General features: G+C 41.9%; 1 protein-coding gene across 1 annotated transcript in view; it reads right to left on the reverse strand.

The window, feature by feature from the left end:
* Positions 1–19017, reverse strand: part of LOC117298712 (E3 SUMO-protein ligase RanBP2-like) — a 41150-nt gene that overhangs the window by 12500 nt on the left and 9633 nt on the right. Inside the window, exons 11-24 of the mRNA XM_033782029.1 lie at positions 17031–17218; positions 16393–16562; positions 15601–15724; positions 14476–14594; positions 13168–13228; positions 11477–11614; positions 10373–10519; positions 8981–9154; positions 7076–7288; positions 4860–5327; positions 3167–3899; positions 2175–2339; positions 1361–1525; positions 279–599 (exon numbers count right to left, since the gene is read on the reverse strand). Coding sequence (XP_033637920.1) covers positions 279–599; positions 1361–1525; positions 2175–2339; positions 3167–3899; positions 4860–5327; positions 7076–7288; positions 8981–9154; positions 10373–10519; positions 11477–11614; positions 13168–13228; positions 14476–14594; positions 15601–15724; positions 16393–16562; positions 17031–17218 — 3186 coding nt within the window. The remainder of the gene's footprint in view (positions 1–278; positions 600–1360; positions 1526–2174; positions 2340–3166; positions 3900–4859; positions 5328–7075; positions 7289–8980; positions 9155–10372; positions 10520–11476; positions 11615–13167; positions 13229–14475; positions 14595–15600; positions 15725–16392; positions 16563–17030; positions 17219–19017) is intronic.

Here is a 19017-nt window from a genome sequence, read left to right on the forward strand (position 1 = left end):
AACCCCTTCTCTTTTCGATAAGTGCACTGGGTTCTTTTACATGCGTTACACAACACATGGGACCAACGGCTTTACGTCCCATCCGAAGGACGAAAGCATAGTTAGAAGCATAGTGAAACATCTTCATCTTGCTCAGGGAAGACCGGACTGTACAGTGCTTTGTAACATTTTTAAAAGGTGCTCTCTAAATTATTGTTTGAACCCACACTCTGACATAACCACCAGAAATTTGAATTTGATGCTTTGAAAGGAAAAGATGTGCACAGTGCGGATTATACCTTTAGCTCCAAAGGTGCTTGGCGTGTCAACAGCGAGTGAGCCAAATGTCTTCTGACCCGATGCGGCACTTCCAAACATTGCTGCAGGTGTACTCGATGCAGCACCGCCAAACACTGCTGCGGGTGTACTCGATGCAGCACCACCAAACACTGCTGCGGGTGTACTCGATGCACCACCGCCAAACACTGCTGCAGGTGTACTCGATGCAGCACCGCCAAACACTGCCGCGGGTGTACTCGATGCAGCACTGCCAAATACTGCTGCAGGTGTAACTGCTGCAGAAGCGGCCGGCGCTGATTCTTTATTTGGAAGTTTGGACACTGTAAGGAAAAATTGACATTCAATTTTTCTTTAAGCAAACCTTTAATAAATCCCAAAAGAGGAATCAATCGAATGTGGAAGTTTGGACACTGTAAACAAAAATGGCATACAATTTTTATTTTTAGTAAAACTTAGAAAAAAACAATTAAAATGGACAAACAAATAAATAAACAGCTTTAATCGGCCTTCCGTCACTTTTGTTGTGCTATAGTTTTAAGTTGCTTTAGAGGTGGATTATAACGGCTCCTTTGATGTCCGTGATGGTTATGAAGTCTGTGGTGGTAATGTGTTCCAGTCTTTAATTACTAATTTTGGTATGACGGAATATACCCCTAGAGGTGACTGAGAGCGCCCTCACGCGGTCAAAACTACCGCGGACTGATAATGATAATAATATCGCAGTCTTTACATGTATATAGCGCACGTATCTACCAAACAAGGTACTCAAGACGATGAATATATACAAACTTTCAGTAGGATAAGTTATTGCAGTGATGGATTCTGAGACCCAATTATGTAGCACCTTATAAGGGTTTACAAGGTGCTACGGCGCATAAAGCAGCCACAGCCAGGAACACCGGGCGAACCCCTTCTCTTTTCGATAAATGAACTGGGTTCTTTTACATGCGTTACACAACACATGGGACCAACAGTTTTAAGCCCCATCTGAAGGACGAAGCAATGGCCAAGTGTCAAATGTCAAGTGTCACGTCTGGGGATGAAATGATGCAAAATTTCAAATCCTACTAGTTTGACTCACGTTTGATTTCTCGCTGAGCCAGATCTTCCTCCTCACATCCTCTGCAGCCGGGACAGGGCGGATCATCTTCATACAGAAAGAAAGTCGGAGGCAAGAGAAGTTTTTCTGCTCTGGCTCGCTGATCAGCAGTAGGAAGCGTTTCGGAGATGAAGATCACATCATCATCTGAGAAAAGGAGACACCAAAACATTTAAACAATAAAAATAATAAAAAATGTGTTTATAGACCCATGATGTCACACTGTCAAACGGGAGGCAGATCATTGGACAATAGCTGTTCTCTATGCGTAAAAACATGCGCATGACCTCAGCATACACGTAGTGTTTCGCGTCATGCAAGGGGGAGCTATGGATTTCTTACACAAAACAGAATGCGCCTCCGAATAAGTGCGTGTAGTTTGGGGTGTCAACTCTCTTTTGTGCATGTTTGTATATGATTTTGACACCCAAAATGACACCCATGATAGGCACATGTGAGTACACGGCGTGTACTGCAAGGGGTCTATACTGCGCTTTTCCAAAACATGATCAAAGTGCATAACTAAGAAAAGGATAAATTAAAATAAGCAAGAAACAAATCATTAATATACTATTTAGGAAAGAGATAAGCTTTAATTGTTTTCTTAAAAGGAAACAACACAAGAAGAATTACAGACATTAGTTGGAGTATTGTTCCAAAGTTCAGCAGCAGAGTGTGAGAAGGCATAATAACTTCACTTCTACGGAATCAGTTTATAATTGGTCTCAACGTTTTCTACTAGCTCATCGTTCTAGTCATCGTCAGGAGTCTGAAGAGATATAATAATGTTACTTGCCTTCCTCTGTTTTGCTTTTAGAAACCTGCTGAGGAATACTCCCAAAGCTTAAAGCGGGTTTAGACTCTGGGGCTTTGATCTGACCAAAGCTGAATCCACTGAATGGAGCGGCCGCCGACGAAGAGCTTGCCGTGAACTCTTGGGTAACTGGTACCACACCATCATCTGAGCAGCGCAAGAAAAAACAAATACAGTTAATAATAACACATTCTTATACCGCGCATTTAACAATAATAACATAAGACTTTTCATGGCCGATGGACATCTCAAAGCACTTCCTACATTATTAACCCCGGTCACTGGGCCGCCATTCCTTAAACCATCTTAGGGATTACACAGCCTGTGCAACAAATCTGGCTACTATAGCTACAGCTAACCCAATCACAAGAACCATCTCTGCCCTCACAGGTACCCATTTACCCCAGTGGTCTGCCCTCACAGGTACCCATTTACCCCAGTGGTCTGCCCTCACAGGTCAGGTACCCATTTGCCCCAGTGGTCTGCCCTCACAGGTACCCGTTTGCCCCATTGGTCTGCCCTCACAGGTACCCATTTGCCCCATTGGTCTGCCCTCACAGGTACCCATTTGCCCCATTGGTCTGCCCTCACAGGTACCCATTTACCCCAGTGGTCTGCCCTCACAGGTACCTATTTACCCCAGTGGTCTGCCCTCACAGGTACCCATTTACCCCATTGGTCTGCCCTCACAGGTACCCATTTACCCCAGTGGTCTGCCCTCACAGGTACCCATTTACCCCATTGGTATGCCCTCACAGGTACCCATTTACCCCAGTGGGCTGTCCTCACAGGTACCCATTTGCCTCAGTGGTCTGCCCTCACAGGTACCCATTTACCCCAGTGGTCTGCCCTCACAGGTACCCATTTGCCCCAGTGGTCTGCCCTCACAGGTACCCATTTGCCCCGGTGGTGGATAGAAGCAATTATAGTTAAGGGTTTTGCTCAGGGACACTCAATATCAATACATTACTTGCCTTTGCTGTCAGAAACCTGCTGAGGCATACTCCCAAAGCTTAAAGCGGGTGTAGACTCTGGGGCTTTGATCTGACCAAAGCTGAATCCACTGAATGGAGCGCCCGCCAACGAAGAGCTTGCTGTGACATCTGGGGTGACTGGCGATGACGTAGCCTTGAAAAATCCTTGAGATGCTGACTGACTGGGGTTGAGATTAAACTTGGAGAATGGAGCACTAGAAGAAGCACTGGTTTCATTAGAAGCTGTGCCAAATACACTTGCTGCATCCTGAGAAGAGGTTGTCTGCTGGATGGGTCCTCCCAGTTGAGACGATTGCTTGTCGGAGAAAAGTCCATGATGGCTTGAGGTCGACGATGGCGGAGCCCCCGCTGAGTGGGGAGGAGTACCTGCTGTGATGGAGCCACCAACCCCCGCCCCGGGATCGTCGGCTTTGTTGGGTTGCATCAGCATGTCCATCAGGAGCGGAGAGTTGCTGCTGGTGTCCTGGCCCGAAGCTTGCGACGCTACCTTCTGCCCCGCTGTATCGGGGTGGCTGGCAAATGGCAGCTTGGCACCACCTGTTAGGGCGGGTTGTTGGGTTTCCTTTCTCGTTTGGGCCGGTGAGGCGTCGTTCTTGAAGAGTGTATTGGCCAGAGGCTCTCTGGGCTGGATGCTGCCATTGGCTCTTGTGGCCAGGGGCTGGATTCCATGTTCAGAACCCAGGTAGGAGTTAGCGGCTTGGGGAGTTGTGGGCTGGAGGACAAACAAAATTAAAACAGATATAACAAATCCAGGGAGTGATTTGATAAAGAGTTTATCGCTTTTGAAAAACGCAAAAAAAGAATTAATGGCCCGACGTTATGACTTTGGCAGAGTCTTTCTCGAAGGCTATGAGAAAAACCTTTGAAAAACAAAAGGAAACCAGATTGTTTGTCTAGATGAAAAGCCATGGGGGGCTGCTGATTTCTGTTTTCCCTTCAAATCTTCACTTCAAGAGTCTACTATTGAATAATTTTGTTTGATTGTCATAAATTCAGGTATGACATTTGGTCCATGGGGGAAAAAGTATGCACATTTTATCAAGTACAAGGGCTGACCTTCATGTACAAATACGGTAGTGTAGGCTCTAAAAGACTTTTCAGGGCTTGATAACAAATTTGTGATTTTTTCCCAAGGACAAAAGACACGGGACACTATTGGTAATTGTCAAAGACCAGTCTTTTCACTTGGTGTATCTCAACATTTGCACAAAATAACAAACCTGTGAAATTTTGAGCTCAATTGGTCGTCGAAGTTGCAAAATAATAATGAAAGAAAAAACACCCTTGTCACACGAAGTTGTGTGCTTTCAGATGCTTGATTTCAAGACCTCAAATTCCAAATCTGAGGTCTCGAAATCAAATTTGAAAAAATTACTTCTTTCTCAAAGAAATCACTTCAGACGAAGCCGTTTCACACATTGTTTTATACCATCAACCTCTCGAGTGGGGTTTCATGCTAATCATTATTTTGCATAATTACCAATAGTGTCCACTGCCTTTAAAGGGCACTGCAGCCGATTTCACGAAGCGCTAGGATTGATCCTATCTCGAGTTAGGACGAGTAACTCGACCTAACTTAGGATCATTCTTAAGGTCTGTATGCTACAGTGCAGGGTTGGGATCCTACATTTAGGTCCTAAGATTGATCTTAAGTTACGAAGAGTTTGATTACCTGCATCTCTGGCATGGTTGAGGCTTGTCCCTGCACTAGCCTTTCCCCTACCATCCCTAGTGCTTCATTCTCAGTCGGCGAGGTAATGTCCTCATACAAGTATTGCTGAGCGTTGGGAACCTGACCCGGATGCATGGCCGGGGTGGATGTGATCAAGCTGGGGTGCAGTCCGGCGTTCTCGTAGGCACCCATCCCGTACCCCTGCTGGGGCGGCATGGTGTAGTACCCGTACACCGGGTGGTACATCTGGGCGGGGCCGGCGTGCATGGGACTTGCCATGCTGTGGGACATCATTGGGTGCATGGACGCCCCCAACTGGGCGGAGAGATTGGGGCTGTCGAACTTGCACTCTGTCGCCGAGATGATGATCGGTCGGTTGGAGTTGATGGTTCCAGGGAGGTCTTGCGGAGGTGGTGGTGGGGGAGGAGGTGCCTTCGCCTGCGCTGTGCTTAGCTCCTGGAACTTTGTCTGGATTTATAGTCAAGATAAACAAATTAATCAAAGAATGTGTCATTGTTAGTAAATACTCATAACTTGGAGACATGATTTGTAAAACAATACTTGAGAATGTCCTTGGGTCCTTAATCACTTTGTGTTGTTACAGTTCATTCTTGTTTGTCATTGTGCGACACTGAGCTCCTAGAACTTTGTCTGGATTTATATGCAACCGAAACAAAAATAATAATCACTAGTTGCAATTTTAAAGTGACTGTAGCATCAATGGAACACAAATCAACTCTCAAAGTTATCAGGTATTAACTAACAATGACTTATCATTCTAAATATCAATGAATTACAAGGAACTGATTGTGCTTTACAGGCATGCAACTGTGTTTTCACCAAAAAGTTGAAAGAGAAGTTGGAAAGTCACCAAGAGGAGAAGTTGCATGCCTGGCTTGAAGTTCTGAGCTATAATGCTCATATGGTATTTGAAAACTTCAAAGGCAAAACTTCAAAACTTCCTTTGGTAATAAAATTGTCAAAGACCAGTATTCTCACCGGGTGTATCCAAACATGCATAAAATAACAAACCTGTGAAAATTTGAGCTCAATTGGTCGTTGAAGTTGCGAGAGAATAATGGAAGAAAAAATGCCCTTTTGCACAAGTTGTGTGCTTTCAGATGCTTGATTTCTAGACCTCAAATCCTAATTCTGAGGTCTTAAAATCAATTCAGATATATAAGTGATATAAGTGAGAAATTACTTCTTCCTCAAAAACTATGTTAATTCAGAGGGAGCTGTTTCTCACAATGTTTTATACTATCAACAGCTCTCCCTTACTCATTACCAAGTAAGGTTTTATGCAAATAATCATGTTGAGTAATTACCAATAGTGTCCAGTGCTTTTAAAGCCATTGGACCCTTTCGGTTCAGAAAAAAATAATAAAAGTTCACAGATTTACAAATAACTTACAGGGTTCACAGAAGACTTCTCTTGAAATATTATTCCATGAAATGCTTTACTTTTTGAGAAAACAGCAAAACAATATAAATTCTCGTTAACGAGAATTACGGATTTACGGCGAAACGCGCGGAAACAAGGGTGTGTTTTTCCGTTGTTTTCTCCCGACTCCGATGACCGATTGAGCCTAAATTTTCACAGGTTTGTTATTTGATATAGAAGTTGTGGTACACAAAGTGTGGGCCTTGGACAATACTGTTTACCGAAAGGGTCCAATGGCTTTAAGAGGGAGCTCTCAACATTACTTCAGAGGGCGCCCTTTCTCACAACAGCTCTCCCTTACTCGTTACCAAGTAAGTTTTTATGCTAACAATTATTTTGAGTAATTGCCAACAGACCTTTATCATTGTGCAGCCATCTTGAATTTCTCCCATGAATATCAATGTTGCCAAACCGAGTCTGGAAGAACAAAATAGTCTGGTTCCTATTTGCAAAACGATTATTAGCATTCTTTATGTTATTCGATACGAGGCACATGACCAAGATGGAGGCAGCATGATAAAGGTATAGTGTCCATACCATAAGATTCGGTGCCAACTCAGGAGATTCTGTTTCTCAATCAGCTTGTTTCTCTTTTTTTGTCTTTGCTTGTTTGCCTGTAGTTGTGCTTGTCCCTTGTCTTTCGGTTTTTACGTGTGAAAAAGGGTCCCCATTTAGTGGGCATGTGTGCCTGTTTGAGGTTTCCTTTTGCACCAATGTCATTTTGTATGTATTTGTGCAATGAAGGTAAAAACAAAATCAAATAAAAACTCACGTTAAGATCCAGGACTTGTTTCATCAAGGCGTTGTTGGATTCCATCAGTAGATTCTGTTTCTCGATGAGCATCTGGTTCTGCTCCAGGATGCGACTGTGGGTGGCAGCCAGGCCCCTCAGCTGGGTGTTCTCCTCCATCAGGCGGCCGTGGGATACATTCATGGAACGGAGTTCGGCTGCCAGACGACGAGGGCTTGGATCGTTCCCAGAAGGCTTGGGAAATATAGAGAAAAAGACTTCAGGTCAAGGGGTGCAATTGATCATAGTCAGTAGGAGTTGAAACCTTGCACGCTGGAAGTATAACTAAGAGAGGTTTCGGTAACACCATGTAAATATTATCTTTTGCGTAGTGTTGGTTCTGACAGGCATTGTTAACCACGGGTTCCTTTTAGAACCAACACTACTCAAAAGAGATGGTATTACCGCAAGCCTCTCTTAAAGGCAGTGGACACTATTGGTAATTGTCAAAGACTAGCCTTAAAAAAACAAAAAACTGTGAGCTCCTGTGAGCTCAATCAGTCTTTGAACTGGCAAGATAATAATGAAAGAAAAAAACACCATTGTCACACGAAGTTGTATGCACTTAGATGGTTGATTTCGAGACCTCAAGTTCTAAATCTGAGGTCTCGAAATCAAATTCGTAGAAAATTGCTTCTTTCTCAAAAACTATGGCACTTCAGAGGGAGCCGTTTCTAACAATGATTTATACCATCAACCTCTCCCCATTACTCTTCGCCAAGAAAGGTTTTATGCAAATAATTATTTTGAGTAATTTACCAATAGTGTCCACTGCCTTTAAACCTTTTTCAGACAGGCGCTCCAGAGTCGTGCCCAACCAAATTCTGAATGAGAAATTCGACCTCTGAAACAGTCTGTAGCGCCTTTGTTTCAGACGTCGATCTTGTCTTGAGCCAAACTATGTAAATGTTATGTTAAGTTCGCCTGTCTGAAACTAAAATTTATTTGGGTCGCCCTAGAGTCGCTCTTAATCTATCTGCCGTCGGTTTCACCAAACTCTTCCTAGCTTAAGACTAATCTTAGGTCTTAGGACGAGTCCCAACCCTGCACTGTAGCATGCAGACCTTAAGATAGATCCTAAGTTAGGACGAGTTACTCGTCCTAACTCGAGATAGGATCAATCCTAGCGTTTCGTGAAATCGACGGCTGGTTCAGGGCTACTCTGTGGTGCGTGTTTGAAACGGGTGTTAAATGATCATAGTCAAGAATCTTGGTAAAAACCCGAGGTTGCTTCTTGCTCAGTGACTTTGAGGGAAAGGGCTGCTTGCCGCCAACCCCCCACCCTTACCCCCACAAAAGTCTAAAAGTCATCAATAGGGTTGTAGCTAGACCAATTTTAGTGGTGGGCAATAAATCAAAGTTGATCGAAGTCCACCAAGTGCGAGTGGATCAACAAAATTATCCATGTTTAATTATGAAGCCATTATTGCCGAAGCGCGAGCTTCAGGCATGATGCCAGGTTTCCAAACTGTTCGTGTTATGGGGGCCATGCAATAAGTTGAATGGCCTTTGGACAGTGTTATTTCTCTTTGACATTTCATACTCCTTACCATTAGCTGTGTCTCAGATCAATGCACAGTGGACAATATTTTGATTTTTTTCTAGGGGAAAAATCTGTGCTGGGCGACACAACGTATTTTGCTCAGAGTGCTGAGCAAAAATTGTGAGTCCTGGGCAGGCCCGCCCACCGTGACTGCATCACAGGACATCATCCCTTACCTGCAACGGAGCAATGTCAGATGGTGCTAATGTTGCAAGTGCTATCAAGTGCACTGAGGGAGTTGTCACAAGCTTCTTATTGCTCCTGCTCCAGCTCAGTGACTTTGCTCGACAGGGCTGCTTACCCCCAAAACCCTTTCACAAAGTCTGAAAGTCACCCTCCCTTACCTGCAACGGAGCAATGTCACTGATGGTGCTAATGTTGCGACTGGTATCAAGTGCGTTGAGGGAGTTATCACAAGCTGCCTCTTGCTCCTCCTCGAGGTCGGCAATTTTGACGGCCAGAGCTGCTTGCTGTTCGTCAATCTCCTTCAGGTTTTTCTGTACCTCTTCATGAAGGGGCTAAGTTTACAAATCAGAATAAAGAGTTTGAGTACTTTTTGTAACGACACAAAAACACAAACATCTATAGATTTACACTGAACTTACACAGCTTAAGATAATGATGGTCGACAGCTTCCATTAAAATAGTAGTCGCTGAGGTGCTGTAGTTTTTGAGAAACAATAAGTAGTTTGTAGTTTGCTCAAGTTTTTCGAGAAATGAGTAAAACAATTTCACACAAATAGTTTTCATCTCAACAGCAATTTGTTAAGCAATGCTCTGTGCTAAAAGCAGTTTTATGGAATTGGGCCCAATAATTATCCCCAACAATTGTCTGCTAAGCAGAAATGAGCAGGATACCAGTCATAGATTCTACACGTGGAATGATAGTTTGTCTGGTAACCTTATTCGGGTAAGTATATTTTTGTATATAAAATTGGGCCCAGAACTTGAGTTCCGTGCGCTAGACCGCTTGGCCATGACACGACAAAGCATCTCAAATAACACCAACAATAATAATAATTGGTTTTTTATATAGCGCTTTTCTACACCATGTCTTAAAGCGCTTCCAACATTATTACCCCTGATCACTGGGCCTTTTCATTCCTTAAACCATCTCAGCTCCCTGGGGAGTATACAGCCTGTGCTGCCAAATATGTAGCGCACTAAGCTAAATCAATCACAAGAACCGTCTCTGCCCTCACAGGTACCCAGTTACCCCTGGGTGGAGAGACGCAATTAACGTTAAAGACACTAGACACTATTGGTAATTGTCAAAGACCAGTCTTCTCACTTGGTGTATCTCAACATATGCATAGAATAACAAACCTGTGAAAATTTGAGCTAAATCAAGCGTCGAACTTGCGAGATAATAATGAAAGAAAAAACACCCTTGTCACACGAAGTTGTGTGCTTTCTGATGCTTGATTTCGAGACCTCAAATTCTAAACTTGAGGTCTCGAAATCAAATTCGTGAAAGATTACTTCTTTCTCGAAAACTACGTCACTTCAGAGGGAGCTGTTTCACAAAATGTTTTATACCATCAATCCCTCCCCATTACTTGTCACCAAGTAAGGTTTTATGATGATAATTATTTTGAGTAATTACCAATAGTGTCCACTGCCTTTAAGTGTCACGCTCAAGGACACAAGCAAACCCACACTCTGCTGAACAGAAACAGCAGAGCTTGAGTTCGGTGCTCTTATCCGCTCGGCCACGAACAAACCATGGAACTTACATGATCGGGTTGGTGCTGGATGCTGTCCATGGTATCAAACAGTGCACACTTGGCTTTGTCCAGTAGGTCACCCTGCCGGCTCAGTAAGCTGCAGTTCAGGCTCACGTCTAATTCCTTGGACTCCATTTGAGATTTCGTCAAGTACATCTAAAAAAAAACACATCAGCGTTTGAAGAAAAAGAAATTAATTTAGTAATTGTTTCAATGGGGTGTTGTGTCCGAGCGGATAAGAGCATCGGACTAATTCCTTGGACTCCATTTGAGATTTCATCGGGTACATCTGAAAACACCAACATTTTAACAAAAAGAAGAAAAAACTGCATCAATTTAGTGGATTGTCTCAATGGGGTGTTGTGTCCGAGCGGATAAGAGCATCGGACTAATTCCTTGGACTCCATTTGGATTTCATCGGGTACATCTAAAAACATCAGCATTTGAAAAAAAGAAAAAAGAAAAAAAAACGGTTTTAATTTAGTGGTTGTTTCAATGGGATGTTGTGGCCGAAAGATGAGATTTGAGATTTCATCACGTACATCTAAAAACACCAACATTTGAAAAAGAATAAAGAGCATTAATTAAAGTAGGATTTGAAACTTTGCATGGTGGAAGTATAACTAAGAGAGGTTTGTGGTAACAGAAAATCTTCTTTTGAATAGTGTTGGTTCTGAAAACCACAGGGTCTTTTGGGAACCAACACTACTCAAAAAAGAGAAAAATAACGTTTCATCTCAGTGAGACAAAAATTATTTTAGCATAATGTACATTGAATTTATGCGACTCTCCTGACTGAAGTCATTGCTCAGTGAATTTCACTTTTTTGTCTAAATCATGCTAAATTATTTTTGGGGTTGAGCCAAAAAATATTGACTAGAGTGGAATTCGAACCAACGACCTCCGGTTTAACGTGCTGGCGCTCTACCAACTGAGCTATCTATGTTGGCGATCTCCCTATTTTGTGGTTTATATTGATATCATATTATATTACATACATCTTCATTCACAGTGAGTAGGGATTCATGTCATGGCCGAAAAGCTTGATCTACAAATTGTATCAAAAACCTTTAAGTGCCCCATTGAAATATTTTCAAAGAAATTCCAATTCACCTGAGCCTTGAGGAAGAGTCCCTCTGCTGATTTCACTTTGTCCAGCATGGTGACAGCTTGCTGGAATTGACCCTGTTGAAATTTACACTCCGCTACGGCCACTGTACCGTCATCCTGGTACGCCTGGATCTCACTCTCCTATACAGATCCAGAGTTTTGTAAACGAAAGATTCTTTCAACAAAAGAGTGGCGACAAGCGGGGTTGTGGCCGTGCGATAAAAGCCGAGCCGTAGGCAAACATTTTGTACAATAAAAGACAATCTGTAACTTCAGCGAATTTTTTAAGTTTGTACATTTTCATGAACCTGTTTAAAAATTGTGTTTGGTGCGCAATGGGTTGTGTATATACGCGTGTAGAGATAGATTACGCGCTTGTACTGATAGCTATATTGCGTTCTGCCGAAGTAAATCGTTGGACATGAGGTTGCGCACCAAACACGCTCCAGCTATGTCTTCATTAACTGTTCAAACAGATTTCCCCAAAAGATGACCTGCGCTCAACCTCCGACTCTGCGTCATTAAAGGATCTATGTACTTTTTGTAGGACAAAACACACAAGTGACAATGTCCACAGATTTACATTAAACTTACACAGTTTGAAGATAATGATAGTAAAAAGCTTCCCTGAAAATATTACATGCTGAGGTGCTGTAGTTTTTTGCGAAATGAGTAAAACAATGTCATGAAAATATTTTCCGTCTCAGTGTTCATGAGACGAAAATTATTGTAGCATGTAAAAACGTATTTTCATGACATTGTTTCACTCATTTCTCAAAAACTACAGCACCTCAGCAACTAATATTTTAAGGTACGCTTTCTACTATCATTATCTTCAAACAGTGTAAGTTTAATGTAAATCTTTGGACATTGTGTTTTGTGTTACAAAAAGTACCACAATCCTTGAAACCATGTAGTAGTATTACTGGATCTGCCGTCGATTTCACAAAGAGTTAGGACTCGTCTTATCTCGAGTTAGGACGAGTAACTCTTCCTAACTTAGGATTAATCTTAAGGTCTGCATGCTACAGTGCAGGGTTGGGACTCATCCTAAGTCCTAAGATTAGTCTTAAGTTAGGAAGAGTTTTGTGAAATCGACGGCTGGGCTTGATTTCACAAACCACTAAGATTCATCTTAAGACGAGATGTCAATTTCACCATAGTGATTTGTGTTGTGACATCACACTTTGCTTAGCAATTAAGATTGAACAAGATTGAAACATAGTTAAAGGCAGTGGACATTATTGGTAATTACTCAAAATAATTATTATCATAAAACCTTTCTTGGTGACGAGTAATGGGGAGAGGTTGATTGTATAAAACATTGTGAGAAACGGCTCCCTCTGAAGTGCCATAGTTTTCGAGAAAGAAGTAATTTTCCACGAATTTGATTTCGAGACCTCAGATTTAAAAATTGAGGTCTCGAAATCAACCATCTAAACGCACACAACTTCATGTGACATGGGTGTTTTTTTCTTTCATTATTATCTCGCAAGTTCGATTACCGATTGAGCTCAACTCTTCACAGGTTTGTTATTTTATGCATATGTTGAGATACACCAACTGTGAAGGCTAGTCTTTGACAATTACCAATAGTGTCCATTGCCTTTAAGACTTATTTAAGATCTTTGTGAAATCTGCCCCCGAGGACTGGTTTTGGGGTCAGAGGCCCAGTTCTAAAAGTGTGGTCTTACCTGAATGAGTTTAGCGCTGTATGGAAAAAATGGCTTCTGCTGTGTGGGGACAGCTTGGTTCCTGAAAAGTAACAACAACAATTATTTGAATTCTAATAAATATTTGTTTCATGCAAAAATGCTTTACATGGCTGCTAGGTGTGAGATAACAATGGAATAGTTTGAATAATTGATCAATAGTTTGCAATTAACTACAACTTAACATTGACAGCAACACCCTAAATAAAAGCTTATAACTTTCAAATATCTATAAAAGAAATTACTTTTTAAATCTTAAGTTTAAATTATAGGGTCAGTTTCGCCATAAATAGAACCTAGCAAGTTTCACAAATTTGAAAGCCAGAAACTAAAAAGCATTACATACATGTAATTAAAATGTGAAGAAATAAGTTACCAGCGATTGGAGACTTTTGAGTCGCTGACGAAGCACATATAACAGTCCTTATTGGTGGATCTAAGCGTGCGCGCACACGCTCAGTTTTGCCCGCATAGGTCAGAGCACACACACTACTGGCGAGAACTGTGAAAAGGCACCATCCAAAAGCCTCCATTTGTTTTTTAAGACTGGTTAACAAAGTTTGACGAAGGACAAATCAAACTTACAACATTTGAAGATAGTGATAGTATAAAGCTTACCTTCAAATATTAGTTGCTGAGGAGTTGTAGTTTTTGAGAAATGAGTAAAACAATGTTTTGAAAAAAAAACGTTTTACATGCTGAAATAGTATTTGTCTCCTGTGACGGAAATTATTTGTGTGACTTGTTTTACTCATTTCTCAAAAACTACAGTAACTCGGCAAGTTATATTTTAAGGGAAGCTTTCTACTATCATTATCTTCAAATTGTGCGAGTTTAATGCAAATCTATGGAAATTGAGTTTTGTGTCCAACAAAAAGTTCCCAGACCCTTTAAAGACACTGGACACAATTGGTAAATGTCAAAAACCAGTCTTCTCACTTGTTGTATCTCAACATATGCATAAAATAACAAACCTGTAAAAATTTGAACTCAACTGGTCGTCGAAGTTGCAAGATAATAGCGAAAGAAAAAAACACACTTGTCACATGAAGTTGCGTGCTTCCAGATGCTTGATTTCGAGACCTCAAAATCTAATTCTGAGGTATCAAAATCAAATTCGCGAAAAATTACTTCTTTCTAAAAAAAAAATACCTTACTTCACAATGTTTTATACCATCAACCTTTCCCCATTACTCGTTACCAAGTAAGGTTTTATGCTTATAATTACTTTGAGTAACTACCAATAGTGTCAAGGCCTTTAAATTAAGTTATTGTTCCGAGGGTACTGACCTGGCCAGTAGCTGCAGGTGCTCCAGGGCTGCCTGCCAGTACATGACACTCATCTGCTGGAAGGCATTCCACTGTTCCCTGTTCTCATCCCCAGCGCTAATCTTCTTCACTTCTTGCATCTGAAAGATCAATACAAGAAAGGTAATTCTTGAAAATAATAATAATAATAATAATAGTGAAGTCTTATACAGCGCACAGATTCACCAACAAGGTACTCAAGGCGCAGAGTATAAAAACACTTTCAGAAAGATAGGTTACTGCAGTGATGAATTCCGAGACCCAGTTACGTAGCACCTGATAAGGCTGATTTATAGTCGGTCGCGCGATGGTCGCACGATGGAAATTTTGATGCGCGACATAGTTTATAGTCATCGCTGAGGCCTAAAAACTGTGTATTTTTTTTATCGCGCTACAAGATTTCCATCGCTCGACCACTGCGCGACCGACTATTAATTGGCCTTTACAAGGTGCTATGGCGCATTCGGCAGCCACAACCGGGAACACTGGGGCGAACCCCTTCTCTCTTCAATAAGTGCGCTGGATTCTTTCACATGGTTACACAACACATGGGACCAACAGCTTTACGTCTCATCTGATTTTCGCTCTTGAACGGGCAGAGCAATTTCTCTCTGGCAAGGGGCACTTCTACGCATGGTGTGAACAAAAAAACTATAAATAGATTGATTGCACTACGGGTCATCAACCGCCATGTTTGATGTATTTTACAAGTGAAAAGTGCACGCGTGTACGCGCTGCGCGTGACTCTAGTGCACTTTTCACATGTAAAATACATCAAAGATGGTGGTAAGTAACTCGTATCTATCTAACCCATCTATACCGAATAGTAAACTTGCGGGTACAACCATGTATAATATCTATTTTGAGGGAGTGTTGGCTCTGAGAAGAGCCGGTGTAGTCTCGGCGTTTCCAACAGTATACTCTAGTCGTCATCAGGGGAAACCAGAGCAAGCTACTCGAATCACCGAGACCAATTTAGATATGACCTTTACTTTGACCTCTTTGTGGCCAGAAGTAGGCCAAACCTTGCAGCCGCTCGTGGCCGCACGGGATAAGACAGTCTCCAAAATGGTGTTCAGACAATGTGAAATAGCGCCCTCAACGTACCCTTTCTCTGAATGATCGGCCCAGACGTATCAGCAACGATGTCTCCATGCCGTGGTTCATCCTGCAGCGAATGACCTCCAAACCTCTTTGCACAGTCAGACGAAGCTTAGCTCTCTCATTGGAACTACATAAAAACAAACATTAGTAACCATGTAGGGGAAATTAATAATAATAATAATAATTCTTATAACCGTATCAATACGCTTCACGTAAGTCCCCTGGTGTGGATTTCACAAAGAGTTAAGTCTTGTCTTATCTTGAGGTAGGACGAGTTACTCGTCTTAACTCGTCTTAACTGGACTAACCCAAGTTTGTATATCTCCTAGGACTCATCCTAAGTTAGGACTAGTCCTACGAACTCTTTGTGAAATCGACCCCTGGTCATTGGACTCATAACATTCCTTTAATCTTTTTCAGCTCCCTAGGGAGTAATATTTACAGCCCGAGCTGCCGTGCGCTCAGAAGGCTTTTTTAAAGCACAATGTCAACCTCTACCCTCGCAGGTACCCATTAATATCCCTGGGTGAAGAGAAGCAAATAGAGTAAAGCATCTTGCTCAAGGACACAAGTGTCACGACTGGGATTCAGACCCACTCTCCGATTAACTTTACCACCAGAACTTGAATTTGATGCTCTTTTTTTTGGAGGGGGGGGGGGGTGACAGCACCAGGCAAAATCTTTATCAAAAATATAATTTTGAAAATCGCTTGATATAATTATGATAATGTACCCTCCTCCGTCTTTCTTACTATTAATGTCAATATTTATACAAAGAATGAACGGCTGATTTACCTTGCCTTGGCAGTATAGAGACAATAGAGGGCGCTATACCAGTCTAGCTGTTGCTGGCTGCACAGGCCACGACACAGTCCCAGTGGAAGTGTCTGGGGCAGGGATTGTGAACCTTGACCTTTGGCTCCTTGCTGCGTCTTGGCCACATGTACACAGCAGTACAAAAATGCCTACAGTAATAAGTATTAAAAAAAAACAAGTAAAATTTCTCTTGAAATCATTCATTTTTCCCGGTCCAATGCATGTCTTAGAACAGAAAATGATAATTCAAAAATGAGGTTAAAGGCACTTGACACATTTGGCAATTGTCAATGACCCGTATTTTCACTTGGTGTATCCCAAAATATGCATAACATAACAAATCTGTGAAAATTTGTACTCAATTTGTCATCAAAGTTGCAAAAGAAATTAACTCTCCCTCTGAAGTAACATAGTTTACGCTACTTCAGAGGGAGCCATTTCTCACAATGCTCTCCATTGCTTGTTACCGAGTTGTTTTTATGCTTACAAATATTTTGAGTAATTTCACAAATATCGTATTATATTTTGACTGTCCAGTGCCTTTTAAGACTCGAAAGGCAAGTTCATAAAAATCGTGTGGGTGATTTCCTTCTATCGCCCTCTGTAGTCCAGCTTACCTCTATGTCCAGCAGCCTGATGTTGTCTACCGATGTATTCTCAAGACGCTGTGTGCTGAATAGGAGGCGAGGGAAGATCGGCTGAAGGAACTGACCGAGGTCTGGCAAGACACCGTCCAGTCTGAGGTCCCACTGGAGACCAAGCCAGATCAATCTCTGCAGGCTCTGGGGCTGGGCCTTCACCGACTCTGTAAAAACGATCAAGTTATAGGGTGTTATTCTTACAGTTGTGGGGAAAAAATGAGACGACTGAAGTTTTTGCACAACACCAATGTTTATACTAATAATAATAACTTTCGATTTATATAGCGCCTAATTATTATCACTTAATTCTCTAAGCACTTTACAAAGAAGTACACTATACAATCTACAACAACATAAATATAAGGGGACAAATAACACCACTACATGCATAACGACACAACAATACAAGAATGGTTAACTATTGTAAGAAAAGGTATGCCTTTAAGGCACTCTTGAAATCATCAAGGGAAGATGTATTCCTGATCGTCAAGGGCAGAGAATTCCACAGAGTTGGAGCCAAAGCCACAAAGGAACGGTCTCCATAGGTATGCATATTAACAGGGTGTACTGCAAGGAGGTGTTATGACGATGATCGAAGTGTATGCACTGGATTGTGCTTATGAATGAGATCTGACATATAAGATGGAGCAAGATTATTCTGGGCTTTAAAACACATGATAAGAATCTTAAATACAACACGTTTTTCTACGGGCCAACCAATGAAGTTTCTTTAGAAGGGGAGTGATGGAATCTCTTGAACGTTTGACACAGCATTGTTTGGTCTGTGCAGCACCGGAAGCCAATAATAATAATGCTAGGTTGTTATATAGGCAGGCATGAGAATGGGTGATGATAAAAAAACAGGAAAAAATTCAGTTGATTGGAAATGTCAATATTCCATCATTTTTGTGTGCAAAGCACACAATACGAGCGCGCAGCGCGAAGTCCCTTACGGCCGGGGTCCAGTGCCCGCTTAAGGGCCCTGGGAGCTCTGGGTATTTTAGAAGCTCTGTGGTGGTCTCTGATGCATTTCTGACACCTATTTTTCCAGGTAGAAGAGAGCTACTTTTGTGTGATTTTTCCTCTCTTTTTTTTATAATAGGTCTAAGGGAAAATAAGGAATGTAAAGCTCAAACAATTCAAACAATTTTGGGTTAGCCTGCGATTTTGTTACAATTCCGGAAAAAGAAAGGGGGAAACAAATAATAGTAATAATATTTTTATTTTGTTGACGATCTTATCCCTTATTTCTGCCCTTGAAAATGCTTTTTTTCTCACCAACAACCATTTTTATAGGTCCTTGATTTGAAATTCGGTTGTGTAAAAGAAATTCTTTTGCAATGAAATGTTTGTGATTTTAACGATCCGTCGGCGACGCACATTTTAAAATATATATAGGCCTATATATTTGGCGAGAGCGATGTGTTTTTGTGAAAGAGGTTGTTATTCAGCATAGGGTATAACTGGAACGAGGTTGAGATTAGACCCCAACATAGAAATAGAACCAATGAAGAAAGCACGTCGTCCGGACGTACAGTGTGTTCGCTGGTTCCCAATGTATCTTTCGTTGTGAGGCAATAGCAGGTACCAGTTTACCATGGCCTGCCGGCGATCTGAGATTCGTGCAGCGCCGCTCATTGGTTCGTGTGCAAACCCGCGCGTACACAGTACACAGTACACAGTACATGGTGCAAACAAGTGCATTGTTTTTTCAGTAGACTTTCAAAAGTCTCCACACGTGTTATCTTTGCTGCAGCAGCAAGCGCATTACACGCCAACATTATTGAACCGTACCACTATAAATGAAGCAAGGAATGAGGCAAGTTTATACATCTGTCGCTGCTGCTGCATGGATGCATGCGCGATGCCAGGAAGACAACAAGCCGTAAATTGGGCCAGCTGCTGGACGGCAATTTATTGTTTAGGTGCCGGTATTTCATGAACGACGTGTGGGGATCCGCGA

The sequence above is a fragment of the Asterias rubens genome, chromosome 13 (assembly GCF_902459465.1).
Source record: "Asterias rubens chromosome 13, eAstRub1.3, whole genome shotgun sequence".
Taxonomy (NCBI): Eukaryota; Metazoa; Echinodermata; class Asteroidea; order Forcipulatida; family Asteriidae; genus Asterias; species Asterias rubens.